The sequence below is a fragment of the Cariama cristata genome, unplaced genomic scaffold (genome assembly GCF_000690535.1).
Source record: "Cariama cristata isolate BGI_N322 unplaced genomic scaffold, ASM69053v1 scaffold8174, whole genome shotgun sequence".
Classification (NCBI taxonomy): Eukaryota; Metazoa; Chordata; class Aves; order Cariamiformes; family Cariamidae; genus Cariama; species Cariama cristata.
In genome coordinates, this window is record NW_009613450.1 from 8,392 (window position 1) to 30,899 (window position 22,508).

The 22,508-nt window shown below is 40.9% G+C and overlaps 1 protein-coding gene across 1 annotated transcript; it reads right to left on the reverse strand.

Moving 5' to 3' along the window:
* Positions 1-501: 501 nt before the first annotated feature.
* Positions 502-9,387, reverse strand: PDE6D (phosphodiesterase 6D, cGMP-specific, rod, delta). The gene is made up of 4 exons (XM_009699029.1): positions 9,304-9,387; positions 4,464-4,589; positions 3,506-3,611; positions 502-1,130 (listed from the first exon to the last, which is right to left on the reverse strand). Exons 1-4 carry the CDS (start codon positions 9,383-9,385, stop codon positions 1,049-1,051), a joined length of 396 nt encoding a protein of 131 aa, XP_009697331.1. The 5' UTR covers positions 9,386-9,387; the 3' UTR covers positions 502-1,048.
* Between the last annotated feature and the right edge of the window lie 13,121 nt (positions 9,388-22,508).

The following is a 22,508-nucleotide window of genomic DNA, read 5'->3' on the forward strand; positions in this document are numbered from 1 at the left end:
TATAAACGACAAGAAAACTCGAGAAGCTTGTCACAGCAAAATTTGTGCCATGTGTCATTAAAGCTGCGCACGTATGGGGGTGGTTGGTGTCGGGAACCGTGGCCACAGCTGTGCTTCAGGGAGCTCAGCCCAGCACAGGACTGGTGCTGGTGGGCTGGGGGGAACACAGGTTTTCTGGCAGGGTTTGAGTGTCCCTAGGAACTTAGAGAAGCAGAACAGCGTGAAGTGCTGCTCAAGAAACCGGTGACTGGGCAAACAGGACAAACTGCCCCGAGGGATTAACGGAGGACAGAAATGAGGCCAAGGAGAAGCCTTGGTCAGAGCAGTCAGGAAACCTTTCCTATGTGGTCAGCTGGAGGAAGAGAAATTTAATAAGGATGCGGGGGCTGTGGACGAAGCAGGGCTGTGGAAAGCCCTGTTCTGCTGCTGGCTTGAGTGACAGGAATTTGTGCCTGCTGTGAGGCATTTTTATAACAGAAAGGAAAACACACAGAACTAACATTTCTTCCCTTCTTTGGACGGTAGGAATGTTTTAATTGAGAAATTTGTTTTAATTACATTAGGTGATACAACAGTCTATTTTACAAGTTCAGGGTAAGAGGATGTGTGGACCAGTTACACAGGAATCCAGTGAAAGGATAAAAACCTACAACATGAGCAGAATGAAAAGGTTAACTTAATCCCCCAAAAACAAAATTCATTGAGAGTTTGGTGTGAGTGGAAATGGGAGATTGTACCAGGATCCAGAGAAGTACAAAGGATGAGACTAACATAATTTACAGTATTGGTTCTGCATGACCATCGTTTGCCCGTGTTCAGAGACAGCCTCTATTCCCCAGTGCATCGCTGAGCAGATGGTCCTGTCTCTGAGGGTTTGGTCTGGTCTTGTCAGAGGAGAAAGCAAAATAACTGATGGGCAAAGGTCACAACCCACGTTGAGCTGGTCCCCAGGGTCACCGCCTACAGGAGTGTCTTCCACTGGATAGTCGGGGGTTCTGCACCAAGAACTGTATGGAGGAAAACTAAAACAGCTCCAAAAAGCCCCATCTCAAACGTAGAAAAGTCTCACTCTGGAAGTGCTTACGAGAAGATCGTCATCATAGAATTTGGTTTCTATAATAACATTACCACTGCGGAAGGAAAAGAGGAGAAGAGGTTTTAGAAGAATGCATGAACAGTAGAAAACGACCGCTCCTCTCAATGCTCTCACAAGCCTGGGCTGACACCGTACCCCCTGCAACACGAGCTTTGGTTTGGAGCCGCATGCAATGAGCACTGCGTCCTGATCCAGGGGCGGTCAGGGCCGAAGGATCTCCCCACCGCATTCCTACATGGAGCAGTTCCCCCTGTCCCTCCCTTGTGGCCCCCTTTCCGGGCACAGCACCACGCAGGCTGCAGAGAGTGCTCACAAACAGCAAACTTCTGCTCACTTCTAGTGCTAAAAATAAATTAGCAGTGCCAGCACCTTCAGGCCTCTCTCTCTCATAGTGAACTGTGAAAACCGATGGGAATTCTTTTATTCCCCATCTCTGTTCTCTAGTGCTGGGCAAGCTACTTCAACCAACTTCACATGTAATTTCCCTCAAGAAGTGCTTTAATGCAAATGCACAAGTGTATTTTATACAAACTGCAACGGAAATGTAGTTTTGGGTGTGACAAAAGCCGTGATGATTTAACTCGCTCACTTTGAGTTTTGGGTAGACAAAAGTAAGAACTTTGGGGCCATCACAACACCTGGACACCTGAGCAGTGTGATCTGACCATGTCTAAATAACCTGGCTCTTGAAAATCAAAGCAGCAGTGCCATCTCCACTGTGGCTCTCGGTATCTGTAACACTGGCAAAGCTGAACCTGGCACGCATGTAAGGTTTTTGCTGTGGCGTGGACAATGCCTGAATGCAAATGTCAGGGAATGTTCTCAGTCTGATATTCAGTCATCCTGGGAATCCTTCGTGCAGAATGCCTCGGTTAGCACCAAATATCTCCATTCTCTCCTGCTATGGAAACACGGAGACAAACATGAAGTCTTTGGGAATATCAGAAAGCGAGGGGCTCTCCAAGTCTTGGCAGCTGAAAAAAGCTGACTTCTTTGGGCCACAAAAACCCCTTTGGATTTCTTTGGGCTGGTGATTCTACTGAAAAGCCTCAGAAATGACTTTAGGACACCTCCATGAATAGGAGAGAGATCTGGGCTGCCCACTGCAAGTGGACAGACTCCAGAGAAAGAATGGGACACTGGAAAATCCTCAAGGTCACTTGAGAACTGGACTCTCAAAACTCCTAGTCCTAAAAATGCCTTGATTTCCTGAGATGGTCAAAACCAACTTGTCAGATGTCTTTGTTTCTTTACTCTGATTCCCAAATCTGGCTCCTCCTGTACTGAGTGAAAGCCACCAGCCCTGGGAGCCAAGGACATGAGTAGCACCTACGAGGTTCTGAGCAGATTGTGCCAGGGAGCACTATTCGAACACTGATGCTCTCTTCTGAGTCCACTCTCTCTTTGAAACATGCTGTGAATCGAAATCAGTGACAGTAGTCCCCATCCTGGTGCCTTCTCTATGTGACTGGCTTTCCTCCAGACAGGGAACGAGAGGGAAAACGCTAGAGAGGGAGGTCTTCCAGAGGACACAGTGACCTTGTGGTGAGACTGGCTGCTCCCTGTCTGCCTCTTGCTGGCAGCCCGATTCCCATACCCTTCTGTCTCCGCTGGCAACGTGCTCCTCATGTGCTTGCCAGCACCCATGCAGCACTGCAGGGAGGTTGGCTTTTTGTCAGTGATTGCAGCTTTCCAGGGGCCTCCCTCAAGGAGCCTTTTCCGTCACCCCACCAAAGCTGTCCATGCTCAGAGCCATGCCCAGTGTGCCTCATTCTGGCACAAGCCCTAGGGATCGCTGACCTACTCAGAAGGCAATGTGCAAACAGCGGCCAGGACTAGACGTTTCTGAGGAAGGCGTGTGAATCCCATTACAGGTGACTGTAAAATGACTGTTTCCTACCTGTTAAGAGTGTTTTATCCCCAGGTAGGATACAAGACACAAAGCTTGGCAAAATGATACAGTGATAAAACAAAAGCTAAAGCAGCTCCTACGGGTGATATATTGCATGAAAAACAACTACCTTGGACAAGAGTCAGTGATCAATAGCTGGATTTGAAAACGGCCCAAACATCTCCTTTTTTTTTTTCCTGGCTGTAGTGGGTATTAAGCTGCAAAGCATTTTAAAATCCTTGCACAGTTCACCTTTCAAAAAAATTAAGCAACTCTAATAAAGCATCAGTTCCACCTTCTCCAAACTTTTACTGATACATTAATGCAAATTGGACCTATGGGAAAGAAGATAATGAGGTTGGCTTAGCCCCTTTTATCTCTCAACAGCTAACAGCAGTGAGGGTGATTCAGAGTTGGTAGCAGCTCCCTCTCTTCATTCCCACTGTGGCCCCCAAGGAAACGCCACACACTGCTTTTTTTTTGCCTGCTCTCAGATTCTGTAAGCCCAAGGCACTCACGTTAAAACGTTAGCTGGCATCATCTGTGATTCAGGTGCTGCCTCTATCAAGGACTGCCAAGTGTTTGTGGAGTTAGGAATCACAAAACCGAATTCAAAGAACCATTCTGCAAAGTAAAAAGAAGATCCAGAGGCATTTGAAAGAAGATAAAATCCACAAATGGTCCTTTTGCTTTTCACCTGACAGGCTGGGGAACTCCCTAAACTGTCCTGCCATGCTGCCAACATTTTACATTTAAATTACTTTGTACATCTTAAACTGCACTGAACCCTGGCCTCCTCTGAAAGCAGATACTCCCTTTCTAAAATAGCTGATGGTAATGATAAAGTCACACCCCTTCCTTAGCATTCAGTGGAAATTTCATCACACCTAATTGGGAACAGGGAAACCACACTCCCCCTCTTGCAGACGTCCCCCAGACCCAGTTGAGATTAAATGTACAACTGGTTGCCCAAAATACAAAGAGCTCCATATTTAATCTCCCTCTCCTCCACCCCAGATTAAGAGTAATACTGCAGCGAGGGAGGTCAGATGTGCAGCTATGGAGTCACACGGATAATACTCGTTGGCACTGCTGTCACCAAAGTAAACCAGAGGCTCCTTTAGCCCAGGCTCCAGTCTGGCAGTGGCCAGCACTAGGTCCTTCTGAGGAAGACGCATGAATCCCCATATGGGTGACTCTAAAATATCCTGTTTCCTTGCCTCAGGCAGCCTGCGGTGGATTTATGCCCTGAAGCACGATTACCCAGATTTTTTGCTTACATAACGAAGTGTTAATACACTTATGAAATGCTATCCCTGATATTGTGGCCCATTAGTCCTGACAAGATGAGTGCTTCAGTGCTACTCTGAAAAATTAAAATCACCACATTCAACCCATTTTAGTTTCTCTAATCCCCGCCGCCCTGGAGGTCCCTCCCCGTGCTGCAGCAGGACTGCACAGAGAGCAGATGCATACCTTCTAGACACTGCCCTTTGAAATAAACTTTCTGTTCCAGTCGGAATTTTTCCATTTGTTCTGCTGAGGAAAAGTTTAATTCCCGAGACACTGCTTTGCATTTCAAGATTTTTTTAGGGACTCGAGCTGTGAAACAGATAAAGAAGCATTATTTGGACACAATAAAAGAAACCCAGCTGCTTCAGGTGTTATTATAATATACTTTGAAATAACGATTAGTGCTAGTACAAGATCATAGTAGCAGGAGAAATGCAAACAAAGGACTTTGTTTTTACATTGGCAGGAGTGAAATCCAAGATGCAAATACGTTAAGTACCTTGCCCAGAGCCAGGAATGAAACTTGTGACAGAACCAGGGATACAACACTGATCTCTCAGACTCCTGGTTCTTAGCTGTTTATTACTAAAAGCACAATTCTTTAAGTCAAAAGATGAGATGCAACTTAAATTTTCACTTTAGGAAGTGTGCTGAAGATGACAAGCAGCCAAAGGGCTGCTTAGTACACCAGTCGTGTTAGCTCTTCTCACTTCTCCTTCCCTTTCGTACTGTGCATCCCAGCAAACCACAAACGGCTATTCCTCAGCCCAGCAGCACTGTTTCAGCCATCTCACATAGCTCTGGGAAGTCATCCTGTAAAAGTATACACAATGTCTGTTCCCTAAACATGGAGACCCACACAGGCAGTACAGTCAGTACCAAACTAGAGAGTTTAAGAGAGAGAGTGATTTGGCAATCCAGGGTTTCTGGGCTCTTGCAGTGCGAGAGACACCAACAGCAAGTGGCAAACTGTAGCTGGTAGGTATTTCGTAAGGCTTTTTTTGGAGGTGAAGGCGTAAGAGAAGGGACACTTTGGGAACACTGATTAATATGCGGAAAGGTCCTAATCAGGAGAATACAGGGGGGAGTCAACATGCTAAAAATCTCCCAGGCCCGTCATACTTCAGTGGTGTGACTGTACATAATCCTTCCTGCATATTAGAAAATGTTTCACATAAATTCATTAGAAATAAAGAGGGGAGGGAATACAGCTGTCATGTGCTTTATGAGCCAAACTGTTCCTAAATGGAAAGCGTATCAAAACATCCATGAGCAGACAGCAGGCTGCTGTTTAATAAAAGGAAGAGTCTACGAAACCCCAGGCAAATCCATCTAATGTAGAACAGTTTAATGGAGTAGGACCTTGATAAGAAACCAATCTAGAGAGCTGGAGGGTTAGGGAATGTAAGCTACCATCCTATCCCATGGAGAAGTACACAGCCCACAGTTTGTTTAAAAAAAAAAAAGGTAAAAAAGAAAATTAAAAGTGTAAAGGAAGAGTTTTAAATGTAAAAGCTCTCTAATTATTTTTAGTCTTTTTTTTTTTTTTCAGCATAGAAATCTGCATGGCACCATCCTTTACTGCCCTCACAAGTACAGACTACAGCCTGTTGAGAATAAACATCCCTTTGCAGTTAAGTGTAAAATGAGTCGTTAAAACTATTCTGTAATTTAGTAATTACATTTCTTTCATCCCCAAGACAGACTGCTGGGAATGTTTGCTTTAATATTGTAAAACTACAAAATAAAAGGTTACATTTAATGAAAGTAGGACTATGTAGTCTTTAAACATCTGATCTAAGGGATTTTAATTGATATTTATACTGTCCAGCAGAAAATTTTAATTGAAATTATTTATTTTAAATTCATTTTACTTTTATACCTCTTTTTTTCCATTAAAAACATAGAAGAGAAAAAAGTTTGAGTCTCATCAGTTAGGTCCATTTTAAAACATGCTGAAACACAGGTAAGCACAGATTTTATCCTAAATTTACTACTACTTTTTGGTAGGATATACGATACCTGCACATTTATTTAAGCACTTATATAGCTAACATACATTTAGTCATATACTTAATTCTGATTAGATTAGAAAGTGATGAATTTCTTATTTACTAAGCCAGTCATTTTGGGTCCAACTGTGTTTAGTTAGAAACTGAAATTTAATTAAAATATCTGTATCATTATGTTTTCATATAGTTTAATAAAACTACCTTAAATATTTGGGATATGTAAGAATGAAAGCTATCTTAGCCAAACTTATTTTATATTTCAAACTACATATTTTCTTAGATAATGAAAGGATCATTTATATTTCCTGAATGAAAGCTGGCTGGGGTGACTGGGAACAACACTGAGGATTCTACAGGTGCTAGACCTCAGCAGCTTACTCCAAGATTTGCTTGTATAGTGGAAGAAACCAAACTTTACGGATTTGCACCTCCCAGTTTTGAATGCAATGTCACTGAATTGAGCTGACTGGGTACACGGAAAAGCTCCTGCTGTCAAAAGCTGGTTTAGATGGTTAATTCCAGTTTCAGGTGCCGAGGGAGTGATTTTCACTACTTTCAGCGGTTTAATGTTAATACTTCAGCAGCAATCCAATACTACATTAATATTCTTTTTATTTAAACTAAGTGGTAATAGTAAGTTTAGGTAGTAATACAGTATCACGATTTGAAACTTAAGAGATCATTTTTTAAAGATACCTGTACTTAAATCAAATAGAAGTCCTGTTTAAAAGAAATATATTTTATTCACTCTGCTACATATTTGATGCTTTGTTTGATATATCTAGACTGTGATTTGCTCTGAATGGCCACAGAACACGCACACACATGCACTATATAATGACTTTGAGACACACATGGCCTTCATTTTAAAACAATTATTCTGACTGCTTACCCTCACTTTTTCTGTTGCAGGACTGTACCAGAATTGCATTTCCTCACATCTTCTTTTAATGCATAGTCAGATTATCCTCCTTTGTTGGACACCTCTCCTCTTTCTTAGCCCATTTATTGAGAATAACCTATCCATCTCAGCCTTCTTTTCTTACTAAGACATACAAGAACAGCTTTTTTCCTCTCTTCTCCTAAGAAAGACCATCCTCCCATCCGTAATCTTTTCAGTGGCTTCTCCTAACAGCTCTTCTCTGCACCTGTTCCAGTTTGCAGTCATCCATCTTCTAGATGGATGACTGAACTGCATACCAGATAAGGTCTTAACAATTCCTTGTACAATGGGCATTAATCTCATGCCAGAGTATGTTTTAATTAATTCCCCAAGCTCCTCTGATGGAGGTGAGGGTTTCTGTTTTATATGTGAGAAAAATCTGCGACACAGTGAGGTGATATGATTTGCCAAGGTGAGAAAGATGGCAGGAGGGAAGTGGAGTAACACAACAAACCCTCCTGAGGCACAGCTCCAGCTGTCCTCTCTGCCCCAAGGCACACCTTTCTGCCGTTTGCATTGAACCACGGCAGTGCAACAGTCTGTTGAGACAGAGTGAAGAGGATTCAAAGACTAGCCATGTGTCCAAGGAGACGCTTTTACAGCACAAAATCTGAGAAGACTGGGAATATTTTTAGCTGATCTTCTACTTTCTAAAGCTTGATTCTTCATTTCTCCTAGGCCTCCTGTTACACAGTTACTTCAAGAAGGCAAAGCATCACTAATCCACGGTTTAAGAAATTTAGTATTAATCTGATGAATGACCACATTTCTTTTGAAAGTTGTATTTCAATTGCTTTCCTACAGTTGTATACGAAGGTGCTGGAATGTTTTTCTTTCATATAGGTATCTTGTATGAGTAAGTATCTGTTAAGGCCTATCGGCAGAACTGTTTGCTGTTAACACTGGTATGAGGATGGGAGTACAGGTTAGCAAGGCTGAAGGAGACAAAGCTTGGAAAATGTTCTTAGTAATCACAGAGTCACAGCTTTGCTTTCCTCTAGCTCTGACTAGCATCCTCTGTTCCTGGCATCAGGCCCCTCTTCAGCTGAGACAACTTACTACTTGTCCTATTAATGAACTCTTGTCATAAAGCAGATGAATATGACTGGGGACCAAATGAGGAGAAGGCAACTTGTTTCTCTTGCACCTTAAGCTAGCTTTGAAACCAGGAATATTGCTGGAACACTACTGGACTCACAATGTTTTGCCACAGATCTTCTGTACACTCTCTGGGCAGAGGAGGTTCTTTATACACTGGTTGCCTTCTTCAGACACAACAGATTTTTCAATTTATGGGAGAATTAAGTCCTCGTAGTGACAGGCAGAACTCAGTTCTTGATGTTTAACCAAAAATACATCAATGTAACCAGCATAATTTAATGATCAAGTTCACTCCACTTACTGGAGATCAGCTGTGGTACTCACATAATAGAAAAACCTTCAAAATTAATTCAGTGAGGTCAGACTCTTCACAAAGCCAAAGCAAATCTTCTTAGCAAGGGACGTTACCTACCACCATGCTTTGTCACAAATGGGCAAGAGTAAGGAACAGTGAAGTCCTCTGCTACTCAGTGAGGACAGAATTGGAAGGGCAACAAGCCTTCCTAGCAATGGTAGAGGGACAGGAGAGCAGAGCAAATGTGCCATGTACCTGACACAAAGCAGAGGTCAAATTTAGTGCAGGAGAATATTAGGACAGTTGCGGCCAGGCAAGGTAATAACTGTGTATACTTCTTCCCCACTGGCTCTGCATTTGACCTCTACCTTGACTAAACCCTGTTGTTATGCTGAGAAAAGTCAACATATTTTTATACTTTTCATTTTGGAACCAACACCCAACCTAGCAAAGGTTGGCCACTCATTCCTTACCCAGCTGATCCACTTACCCAGCCACTGATCCACTCCCACCCTTCTCCACATGTCACAGGTTATTGTGGTGGAAGCCTCTGAAGGTGTGAAGTCACAGCCAGGACATCTGTCCTTCAAAGCAGGGGTACGCTAACAACTCTGGTGACCTAGACATGCAGCACCACCCAGCCCCAAAATGCACAGTAAGGCCACACAGTACCTTCATGCTCCACTCCAGGTACAGACAGATCTTCTGTTCCTTGCCAGAGGATTTTCCCTGTTTCTGCATCCCGAAGGTTCATCCAATTTCTGATTGGGAAGCAATTAAGGAAAACAAGCCATCTACATTGCTAAATGCTGCGCCTAGTATTCTTTCCTAAGCCCTGAAATAGGCTACTCTAGCTGAGTTTCAATCACATTTTCTGATTCTCAGGAGGCCAAGGAAAAGAGATGCTTTTCCCTAGAAAATAAATGAACAAACCAATCCTTGACCAGAATGAATGCAACAAGAGTTGTATAGCCACAGATTTAGTTCTTACTTTAGACTGAAGCTTGTTAACCTCATTTATCATTTTGCATTGGTTGTAAAGGATAAAGGCAATGTCACTGTGCTGCAGAGAAGCAAGAACATTGCTAACAATAACAGATAATTCTACACAAACGATTGATGTTCTTCAGTATTTGAAAAATGCTAGAAAAAGAAGTGCTTCCCATAAAACATTAGAAAAAGAATAACACCTGATCAAGCTTGTTTTCCTAACTTACAAAATGTTAATATCAAGGGTTGTTCTATTGCTGTTGACCTGGTAACTGCCACTCATGGGAATTCTTCAGTCGCTGAGTGCTAAGCAAAGAGAGATTCTCTCTTTTCACTCTCATCAAGTGAGGCTGTGCCAGCTTTCAAAAAGCCCAGATCAGTGAATTAGTCAAGTTACAGGCAAGTAAGAAATACTCATATTTTCAATGGGACAATTATTAGCGATCTCTAGCACACCTTTGAAAAATCTCTCCCGTAACACACCTCAGACATTGACACATCAGAACAAGGAGCCTGCACACCTGCGCGATGCCATTTTGAACAGGGATACAGCAGCCTCCTGCTCCACAGCTCATCAGGGTGGCTCCGAGGAGGCACCACCATAAACACAACCAGCCTGAATAGAACAGGTTCTGTGAGATATGGCCAGGCAAACCACCTTTCCAGGTGTTTCCTTTCGCTGGTTTATGGCAGCGCACCCTTCGTACTCACAACTTCCTAGATAAGAGACTGGAAACTATCTGGGAGAAGGGGAGAGACCAACTGCTCAAGGAACTGACTGAGGAGGTAGAGAAACAGAAGAGGGACAATATGGACCTTGACGTAGGTATAAATAGGAGCTGTCAGAGATATGCATATTGAACTCATCCTCTAACATACACAGTTTCCAGGCAGACTCACACAAACTTGTCACATTGATCAAATTTTTCCAGAGTTCCAGGGAAGAAACAGATGCTTTAGCAAATTCTGCATTACAGGGTAACATTTGTTTTAAAATTATGTGTGTGGAGGAGGGAAGGGAAGATGGCTGCTTCAGCGCAGATGTGAGGAGCCTTTCCCTTCCTGAAGGCTGGCCAGACTTTCCATGTCCCACTGAAAGGGCAAGAGGGAAGAGAAAGGTGGGAATGTGTGCACAGGGACCGTTTACACAGGCATGGCCTTACAGCTTCCAAAACTTAGCAACAACTTGGAGCACTGGAAGACGGAGCATAGGGCAGCCTGCTCATGCCCTTCTAGACTTGTTCTAAACCACATAATATCTACCACTTGTTCTGAGATTAAGGCAAAAGTGAAAGGGGGAGAGGACAGAAAGCATCATCCTCGGAGGGCCCCATACGCCACCTCCGAATCCTGGCAGAAAGCTCGAAAGTGGAGATCTCTCCCCTCTAGCAAACCAAGGGAGATGGGGGCTGTAGGCAGGCAAGACAGAAAGAGAAAATGAGCAGATGTATGGTAAGAAGAACCTGAAGTGGGGCTGGGCACTTCATGTGGTGCTGGCTGAAAAACTCACAGTCCCCAGCCAACACAACCCGCAGGATGGAACCGCCCCAACTGTAATTTAAAATGTCCAAAAAATTCCACCATTTTTTGATACGTCTTCCCACAGGCAAACATACAAACTAGCCAGGGTGAAGCTATTTACATAGAAAGCAGTGTGCAATCTATCAAATACCATGTGTGAAGGAAAAATAACAAATGAGACAATCTGAGCATCTCACTGACAAATTCATTTATCTTCACAACACCCTGCAATGCAAACACTCTTAACTATTAGCTGTACAGTAATTCAGTAAATTGGGCACTTGTTTACCAAAAACCCATATTACCTTTAAAAAATTATCCCCTTCAGAGGTATTTACTTGCTATTTGTTCACTATCAGTATCAGTGGGAGTTACGAGCTCACAGGTCTGGCCATAGGCTGTGTAGTGCCAAACTGAGCAGCAGACAAGCTCCTCTGAATTGGAGATGAAAGACTAACTAGAACAGCAAACCCAGCACTGCACAGGAACTGATCCAGCCTCTCAAGTGCTATACCAGTACTCTAACTAATAGACTATCTTCCTTTTTCCTTGCCATGCCTTGCCTTACCTTCCTGTCCCTCCTCCCTTATCAATTTTTGGAGTACTCTGAAATCACATTGACCATTCTCAAAAGTATTACATTAGAAGTGCCCTTCAAAGAGTATATGCAGATTCACAGCTTAATTATTATCCTTACTTGAAATACAAATGCATAGTTACAGAGTGATAGCGACCTACTATTTCTGGTGAGAGAAAACACTGCTGTAGACTACTGACCTCTGTTGCTTCTCCCTATAAGGATTTATCTCTCAATCCAGCCCAATACAAGTTACGCTGCCACGCTGAACAATGCTAGGTATGTTAGCATTTGGAGTGTTAGACTTTTATAAAGTGCTACCAGCCTTTATTCTGTATTGACGTTCCACTGTAAGGGTAAATCCATGCAGGACAGCCTGCCCCATGCTTTGTATTCTGACTGTCAAATTAAAGATGAAGAATAAATAAAAAGCTCAAGACTATGTCCTTGCTGATGAGAGCATGCAGGTCAGCAATGCATGCTACAGTTCCTAGAAAATATCTTGTATTTAAACAATCTGGTCATTGCTAAACTATGTAAATTCTGTATTAAATTAATAAAGGTTTAGTGTCAGTGTAGCCAAAGGCTTTCTGGCCTAGACAGATGCATGTGCAGGTTCAGGACATGCTTTTCCAACTTCTGCAAATAAAAAAATGAAAAAGTGAAATCAGCCTGCTATTCAGAGTGTATACACAGAGTTAAAATATGTGGATCCAGACATATTTTAAGGGATCAGAATACTCTGGCCAGTTCACAAGTTTTTTCCCAGTAACTAAGCATTATTAAAAGGGAAGAACAAATCATCAAATCTTACAAGTGCACACACACAATCCTCTTCTATTGGAAAAAAATACTTCATGTTCAAGAGATTCATTCTTTAAAAAAAATAAATGTTTAAAAAGAAACAGGGATCTGAAAAAAATTTCCTAAGTCAAAATTTTTATAAAACTTCACCGTAATGGAATTTAAAAGAAAAAGGCAAAACCCATCACAAGTGATTTTTTGGCAATGGAATACCTGACAAAGCAGCAGCTGTACTGCTTACCTAGTTAGCAGCTTATCACACTATTTCTGTCATCTTGGATAGAAAGGCTGGTACTAGGACATACCCCAGAGCGAAGAAAATGGAGATCTTGAACCAAACCCACACACACTGCTATCTTCTAATGTGTTTAATTGGTTTAAGATTCTTCCATCCCAGCATGAGAGATATTGTTACTAAAAATAAAAAGTGCTCCATCTTCTGAGCAGCAGTGGAGACCTGAAGGCAGGATGAAGAGGGCATTTTAAGTATTACTGAAAAGCAGAAAGTAAATTAATACAGGTTTAACACAATTACTCTTTTTGAAGAGGCTCATGTCAAGAGACCTGGCAGGGGTAGCTAAAGAGAGCAAGTAGAGAGCCCAACAGTTACAGCTTTGTGAAGTTAATATATATGAAAAAAAGGAAGAACAATAGTATATTCCTAATTCAGCTTCTCATTCTAAAACCACAACACTCTCACACCACTAAATTTTTATTCTCCTCAATTTTGTTTGTGGGTTGTTTTTTTTTTGGTAGGAAACAATGTCTGATTTAAGACTCAATAGATCAAATACTCCTCAATCCTGAAGGCAAGGAAGGATTAGGTAGAACAGCAGAAGGAAGGGTGTACTGTTGATCTATTTATATTCCAGCACCTATTGGGTCAGCAAAGTCTTACATAAAAGCTTTGTAGTAGCTGGAATTCAACTTGCTTTATATACATGACATGAGTTACCTTCCCCACAGACCTACTTTGCTTAGCCTGATGAAGGGAAATGGTTTGTGCATTTCTAAATCCAGGTTTTTTTGTCTTGAATACCTCTGATCTGAGAATATAAATTCTTTCTTTTTTCTATCTGTCATAGAGTTCACTTTGCTCAAAGAAATCAAAATATACATACTTATGTTTAAGTGCTTTAGCATTGCAAAAGATTCCCATGTATTACCATGCTGGTAATTAAGAATAACCTTGAAGGAAGAGAATGAGTACAAACAAAATTAATCATTAAAGTAATATGGAATTAAAGGAGTTCTGCCCCAATCTCCCTGACTATTATTTGTATGTATAGCACTTCTTGAATATCTCAAAGGGTGCAGCAAACAGTAGGTGTAATTTCTTCCATTAAAATTGTCCATTTTTAATTTTATTCCTTGCTGTCTACACCATTCTAAAACCTCAGGAACTGCTGCACTCTTATCTTTCATAGTAAAAGCAAGCCTAATACTCATAACCATTCCTGGAAGGGAAGGTCTTTCATCATCTTTGCCAGCTTTTTTTTTGTACATGAAATGCAACACTAAGAACAGTTCACTACATGCCAAGTGCAAACAGGATCTCAACAATTACATGTTAATAAGAGTTGTCATATGGGACAAATGACAGAGAGAAGGTGGAGAAGGTTGAGCTGAAAGCCCTGAACAATTCACTTACATCCCTGTTGCAGACCTAGAAAAGCTTCTGATTTGGCCTGCCCAACTTTCACTCCTGATTTTACATTGTCTGTCATGAAAAGCAGACACAACCAGGCACTCATGACATGGGTGAGCATGTCACTTTAAAGAATGTTACAGGTAAGTAAAGATCAACCTGTAGGGATTATATTTTTATCAGACATATTGTCCCAGAAGAATATTTCCACCTCAGTTGTTTCAATCCAGTCTGAGGAGTAAGGACCAAAATGCTGTAGGTGAACCTGCTTTGGCAGCCAAGTTGGACTAGTTGATCTCCAGAGGTCCCTTCCAATCCCAACCATTCTGTGATTCTGTGATTCTGTGACAAGTTACACAAAATAACTACCAAATGACAGGATTATGAAGCAGACCACCCAAACGGCCTTATGCTTCTACTCCACTCATGCCATTCATCCCCTAATCTTTCCAATCTCTGATCTCACTTTTTATTACAACTCCCAAATCCCTCTTCCACAGAACTCTTAAGTGTGTGCTTAAATTTAAGCATATGCACAGACATTCTGCTGAATCAGTTCCTTGAGTTCATTCTGTCTGCACTCAAGAGAAATGCTGCTATCTTTGGTGTTTAATAAACCACAAGTATATATGTTGGCAGCGTGTTAAGAAAAAAGGAGTCTTTCCTCCTAGCCTGAGCCTGAAATTCAGCGCAAAATCGAATCTGAAGGAACTGAATGAGTGTCCATCCATTCTGTCTAGTAACAGAAGTAGCAAAACAAACACACAAACTGGAAGCTATTCCTCAAATCTTACTGGAGCCTTTGGGTATAGCACTGTCAACTTCTGCTTTCAGACAGCAGCATGCTCTCTTGGGTTCCAGATTAGTCAGAAAGCATGCTATGAGAGCTCTTATAGGAGCAGGCATTTTTTAAAACTCCGCTATTATAAACCAACTTTCCTGGAGTGACGCATAAGATATGGGTTACTGTGCTTCTCCAAATGATGGGAGGTGCTGGGGACTGGAAAGGTGCTCTATTAAATCCTCAACTGGAAGGAAGCCAATTATCCCTTCAAAGCACTCCTGACATTCCTGTCCTCACTGTAAAAGAGCTTGCTTTTAAAGTTTCCTGCACAGAACAAATTGCTGTACAACAGAAGCCAGGGGGATCCACAGACTAATGTGAACCATATGACAAAATGCAGCAAAAATCCTCAGCAACCAACAAAGTCATTTCACAGCACATTATGTAATCAGAGGGATATATTTAATGGCTATAGCATCACAGCAAAAAAACCAACACAATATCATATACTTGTATACTTTGTACTTCCCTTTTTACTTTCTGCCTTACATCTTCGCTTGCAGATGCCATATATATATGGATCTTATATCACCACAATGTATTTTCATCTAACATCCATCAGACAATCCTGGATTAAGCCGTTCTTGGCCCATACTTGGAAAGACAGTCACACATGTTATTGAATACCATCTCAACCTTACCTTAATTGTCATAGAAAATTACACTAATAGGGCAGAAGTTAATACTGCTACATTATGTTATATTAAGTAGACCTCAGATAATTTCTGCTATGCAGTAAGGTTGGTCCTGTTGTTAAACTACAGTATTCATTGCTATATGTCACATTCTTCCTGCACCTTGGGTGACCGTTCTGAAGATGAGCCATGTTCCCACCATGAAAGTATTTACTGCTCGAACCTCTGAATATATATTATCTTAGCAGGGCTCACGTTGAGGCACACTGCAAAAGTCTACGACAAAAATGCAGCACAGGTCAATTCATAGTCAGATCAGCTGCAAAGAGAAATACTAGAGAAATACAGAAGCCGTTTAACTCTGCGTACTTTGGAAATGCAGTAAAACCACGTCCAACATTTGCTAATAAAATTTTTATGCAGACTATCCAGTTTAACATATGTGCCTTTCAAACAGTTTAGGTTGAATAATACAATTATTATTCACTATTTTCATCAAAATGAACAATTAACATACATCTCTACTCCACTCCATAGCATCTTAGTGATGTTATGTAGCAGAATAAGGCACAGAGTTTGCTTTCAGTTAGTTTACGTTTAACTTTCACTCTTGTAAATTTACTGAAATTGACAATTGTCTGAAAATATTCAGAGTGAAATCTCTCCAAATCTTAAATATTTAAAATATTTTGGATAAATAAAAATTTAAATATTTTGAAGGAAAGAGTTACAGACCTACTGAGATGAAGCCAAGGGTCATCAGAAGGTTAAAAGGTAAAAAAGAATAAATTACAGTAGTTTGCAAACAGATGAACTAGAGATGTAGAAGCTATTGTTTCAATGTTTACATCTCTGTCCAGATGAGTCTGCTCTTGTAGAAGCTTAACTGTCTTCCAAATTCCAGCAATTTTTGTCACTGCTGAGCAATAGGAACCGATTTAGGCATTTGCAAGCAACCTTTGATTTCTCCAGACAAAAGCAACAATATGTGACATTCCCAGCAGCTCCTGCCTGCAGCCCTTGAGAAGACTGCCCTGTTACCCCCACATACCAGCAAAGGCCACGTAGACAACGCTTCTGGAGCACATGCTAGGCACTTCTCTCGGAATTAAGCTCAACCTAAAAAGACTAACCAATTGCAAGCTCCCCAAAACCCCCTAAGATTTGAGATCCCTAACAATGAAAGTTAAAGCAAAAACCAAAATGCACTTGTGGTACACAGAATACAACGTTGTTTAAAGTGGGAATAAGCTCCAAATCAAATCTACACACACATTGTCAGCTTATGGGGCAGGTTCTCTTGTCAGACAGACCAAGCTGCTTTCTGTGCCAGATCTGTGGAAGTACTTTGTTTGCTACTATTAGAAATGTGTTTTGTTTCCTCTAGAAACAGATGTTAAAATGGTTCCTAGAACTGGATAACAGTGCCAAAATAAAAGCAAGCTGAAGCAATGTAGTGGTTTTATGCTGCTTTCTGCTGCCTATGTTTTTTAAGCTTTTCTCTGGCTTCTCTGAAAAGGCTTGACAGAATTCCTTTATACCAATGCCACAGCAGGACAAAACAACATGCAATGACATCTGGAGATTGCTTTATATCCTAGGCAGTAAAACAACCAATAACTTAGAAAAACTCATCATTGCTTGCAGGATCGTTTTAGAAGCATGACTTACACAAAGAAAATTATTTTCTCTTTTCCAGTGTGGTAACACTCAACTCCTCCCCATCTTCCCTGCACTTTAAATGGATCTCAAAAATTAGCATGTTAGAAAAGCTTGAGCTCATGCTAAGAACCCTTTGAATATTAACATAATTAATGTCATCAGTAATACTCTGAGTTTGCAGAAACAGCAGGTGAATCAATGGGAATGATGTATTCATCTGAGAAAAGAATGTGACCTTTAAAATCCATAGGGCTTTATCAGAATATAATTTTAAAGTGGATTGCTTGTAGCTCAGTGGAAAGAACAAAACTGAATGTAACTAAGGAGAAAGCTAACAGAGACATCACATACACAAGGGAAACTAAAAATACAAATGAAACATAAAACATTGGGACCTCCTCAGAGAAGATGCCTCACCTATATCAAAAGGTGAGGCAGCTCGCAGGACAGCTTGAGAAGCCACTCCAAGGATCACTATGATGCGGGAGAGGCAATTAAAAGAAGAACATTCCTGCAATTCAGATCTGGACGGATAGAGATTTTTTATCCACAATGCTTAAAATCAAGTTAAATGTTTTAAAATCCAAAACAATTTGGAATAAGTTTGCCCACTTCTTTAATTTAAGCACATCAAACAATTTTCCTTTCTGCAAGTGAATTCTGGAAGTGATTCAGCAATTGAAACAACTTCATTTTGTCTTAACTACTTCAGAACATTCAATCATTTCAACACAGCTGAACTATTATGATAATATTTCAAGGTTCTCAGCAAGAAGTGAACTAGAGGGAGTTTCATGGAAATAATCTATCAAGGGGTTCTGGAGAATAACTTCATTTTCATAGATGAGGCTGTAACCAGAAGCCCTCAGTGGAATTTACCTCCCTGTAAATCATTATGGCCTATTGGTCTTTACAGAGTTGAAACACAGGATGTCATGACAGTCATGCAACAAAAGTAGTTTTAATGGAATGAGATATTTTGAACCTTGATATGCCTATTTTATACCATTATTCAATTGTTTTAATATATGCATTATATTGGCTTGCTTATAAAAGAAACTTTGGCTTGATTTCATGTCCTTTTTGCAACACTGTAGGAGTGGATTTTTTTTTTAATGTGTCTAAAAGGATCTTCACACTTTCCCATACTGACAGGACATAGATCTGAGCAGAGGAACAAAGACTTCTTTGACCAAATTTTTAAATGGGATAAACATGCCTGCTTAGCTGGCGTTTTCATATAGTTTCACTTGAATGACCTGTAGCCTTGTGTGAAGAGTGGAAATAAAAAAACCTAAAAGGCTTTAAAAAGGCAGTTTTATACAGCACTGTTTGTGGCCAGTCGATGCCTTTGTTCCTTGAAGGCCTCTGCAATAATTTCTCTATTGAGCGAAGTGAGGTTTACTGAAAATGGCATAGATGAGCATCAGCAGGTTCGCCTGCTGTTCGGTTTATCTATCCTCTGAACTCGAAGCAACACCTTGGTCTGAAAGTGTCCCCCTGGTAAAATAAGCAACTGACTACATAAAAAGCCCAGATGACTTCCAATTGCCAGTGCTTATGTTGTGACTACATGCTTTTTCCTCCATTAATGTTTAATTTCTTTTTTTTCTCCTTCACCTCATGTCTCTTCTTACAGAGCTCTCTAGCACACCAGCCAATTGAGCTCCAAAGACTACTACTGATAATCTACAGGTTTATCAGATTCATATATTTTAGAATAATATGTAATTGACTGGAGGTATTAATATATCATGTACTTTTAAGAACAGATCGGTAGATTGGAAATTGATGGGAGACGGGGCTTTGACACAAACTCATTCACTGCACTGCCAGTTTGCGCAGCTTCACGCTGACACATTCATCTACCTTGGGCTACCTCAGACAGGAGATGAATCCTATAACGTAATGAGAATGACAGGATGTCCCACTGAATAGGCAATACACTACAGCTCAGCAACTAATAACTTAAACAATTCCTAGTACTATCCTGTGCTTCAAAAACTTCAAATAATGTTCTCAAAGTAGCTTTTCAATAACTGCATATTTTACCGAGTGGGAAATAAGCATGAAGACTTGCCCACAGCCACACAAAGAATCAGTAAGAGAAGAGAAAAGACATCTCAGGAGGTGTTTGACTTCAAGTCTCATGCTTCAATACACAACACTGCCTCTCTCTTGAGACTGCCAGGATCTGTCCTCTCTGGCAAATGGAAACTCTCACTCTAACTTGAGCGGCTACGCAGTAGCACCCATTGCTGCCATCATGCTATGGAGCGGGTGCCAGTGGTTCCCTTCACTCTGTATTTTTCTTGCTTTTGGTGGTTTCTCATTCACCCTAACTAGAAAGCAGGGTGGTTCTGAATCACTGCCAAGCATTACTAATGGAAGTGGAGGGCAGGAAGGGAATAAAGATGACTGCTTGCAGAATTAGAAGTACTTTTTAGTGTCTAAAATGGCATGTTAAAGCAGGACAAAAAATTGATGTATTAGCTCTAACAGAAGCAAAATGCTTCTAGCTAGAAAAATGAGTAAACCCCTGAAACTTATCAATAATAGTTGTTCATTAAGACAACTTAAAAACACCAGAAATATAAAATAAGAGAGTCATGGGGGAAAATACCGCATTTGTTCCTTTCTTGGTTCATATTAATCCAAACAGAGTTCCTGTGAAAATGCTTAATTTCCTCCTCTTCTTTTTTAACTCTGGACACTCAAGTGTATTCTGAGCTCAAAGTGCTTCAGTGAAGTTCATATATGGGTCATGCTTAATATCACAGGTTGTTTCTTTGTTCATTTAAGAGAGGTAGTCAGCTAAATTAAAAAATCTCCCCCACTCTCAAGATTAGAGGTGCCCCTGGTACACAGTTTCTAACATCCTTTAATATACAAGGTTTCCTTCCACAAAATTTCATTAGGTGTAAAAGGAAGCCAGTGAATGAGTAGGAAACACAGCACTTTTTCATGTATTCAAATTGTCCTTAAAATTGCCAGCTCTGGGAACTGTAGCAATAATTTTGCAAAATGTAGTCAGCAGTTAATCTGAGAGGACAAAGTCTTAGGACAAATGCTATGGCTGTTCATTATTGGCAGGGACAGGCAGACGCCATTTTGTACAAAGTGACCATCCATTTTGTACAGAATGACATTCAGAGGTTACTGTCTAAAGGACTCTTAAGAGCTGAACCAATATAAACGTATTTTGCTTAACTAAGTCCAAACAGCCTGATACCTCCTTCACTCCATCAGCACCCTCAGAGTCAGACTCCTTGAACACAGGCAGTCAGTGGTTGAGCCACTAGCCTAAATTTCAGAGAAAATGCCAAGTCTTGAAGCTGTTTGGTTAAAATACTAAAAATAAACTCTCTGTGCTAGGCAGAGTTGTGCTTCCGAAGTGAATGCCACCGACCAGCTCTATTACAAGGATCCATTAATGGACCCATAACACTGAGATATTCCCTTACACTGCATTGTAATGGTACTGTATTTTGGGATTAGCTGTTTCCATATCCATTAAAGCTTCCCAGAGTTGGATGGCAAGCAGGCAGCCACTGTGGGGAAGTGTCAGCCCTGTCGCATCTTGCCTTTTTTCCTTTTTTTCCTTACATTCTTTCAGAATCTGTTGGGATCAGAGCAGAACAAAGTCTGAGCACAGTCCTGGCATAAAAAACTTCTGGAAAAAAGCAGTAAGTTCCAGCAGCAAGCTTTTCCTAACTTAACTTTGCTTGAAAAAGTTTCCAGTAGTTCCAGCCTCACCAGATCCAGCTGAGAATGGGCAAGGACTCATTTTTCACTCATTCTTCACTCATTCTTGTATTGTTTTAATGCAATCTATTAACACATACAGTTTACCATTTTAGCGGGAAATCTTTCAAATCTTAGCTATCTACCTGCAGTTGAACTCCTAAACATCAGGCTGCCATTTTTCATTTCACAAAAAGAAACATGTATATTTGTTTAGATCTCTTCTACTTGTGAAGGATATCTGAACATTTGATAGCCTTATCCCATCAGATTGCTCCACATAGGCCAAGTGAAAGGAGAAACTGCAGACCTGTTAGCAAAGATGGACACTGAGACTATACAGCCGGCACCTAGAGAGAGAAGGTCTGGCAGCCCCTACCCAGAATGACTTCGGTGTTTTAGCACCGCACTGCACAGCTCAGCACCATTGGCCAGGAATACAGGCTAATGATAACAACATGGGCCAGCACACAGTCAGCCCTGATAGAGTGGAACTTTAAGTGCTCAACCTCACCTGTGAAATTTTGAGCCTCTTCACACTTTGGGAGCCATTGCCCTTGTCTACTCTCTCCATCAGAGGAGTAACTTCTTGTAAAAAATACAGGCTACTTAGTTGCACAAATAGGTGAAACAACATTTCAGAAAACGATGCAAATGTACTTAGAAGAGCCTCAAATTAGCTAGCTAGATACTTTGCAAAATGGTAACTGAATCTTACTTAAAGTTAGAAGAAACAAACCTATGGGGAAGCCAGTTTGTGTGGAGTGCATTTTAGTTCAACCAAGATGAGCTGCTTGGCTTCCTAACACTTGTTCTATTTATTCCTCTACTACAATCTTCTCAGTGTGACGTCTTTAACAGGGAGATCACAACATCCTCTATACTGGCCAGGGAGATTAAGCGATGCACACACACATACAACGAGAAAGCAAGAGTCTACACTGGTTTGCCATGAAGATTTTACATTTAAATGACTGAATAGTGTTAATCTTCCACTAATATTAGACTGCTGATATGAGTAGGTATTACAAGATAAAACCAAACCATTTCCTTTTGAAAATATATTTCCTTATTGCTATATAAAAGATGTCTGCTGATTTTCCCTAGGGTATCTTCTATTCCTGGGAGATATCAATTTAATGGTGGACTTGCCCACGCCTAGCTGGCGCTTAGACCACAAGCTAGGGAGCAAGGAGTTTGTTTTTCATATTCATAAAGCTCAATAAATAGACTATTGGCTACTAGAACATCAACCGATCCACATTCAGAGCAAAGTCCGTCTGTTTTTGAAATGACCGGTACCAAATTTTGTAGTGTTTCTTTACAAGATTCACTGGTATAACAAGGATCCCAAGGACATAATGGAACTAATTAACCTCTCATTTCTATGTTCACATTCATAAGAGACTGCTTTAGGGGAAGAAGCAGTAAGAGAGAAAAGAAGATCAGTTG

Excerpts from the sequence above, each read along its gene's own strand:
- PDE6D (XM_009699029.1), bottom strand. The coding sequence starts at position 9,385 with ATGAACCTTCGGGATGCAGAAACAGGGAAAATCCTCTGGCAAGGAACA. Across the intron at positions 4,590-9,303 it reads ACCTGGAGTGGAGCATGAAG|CTCGAGTCCCTAAAAAAATC; the intron begins GTACTGTGTGGC and ends TCTGTTTCACAG. Across the intron at positions 3,612-4,463 it reads CAAAGGGCAGTGTCTAGAAG|AATGGTTCTTTGAATTCGGT; the intron begins GTATGCATCTGC and ends TTTACTTTGCAG.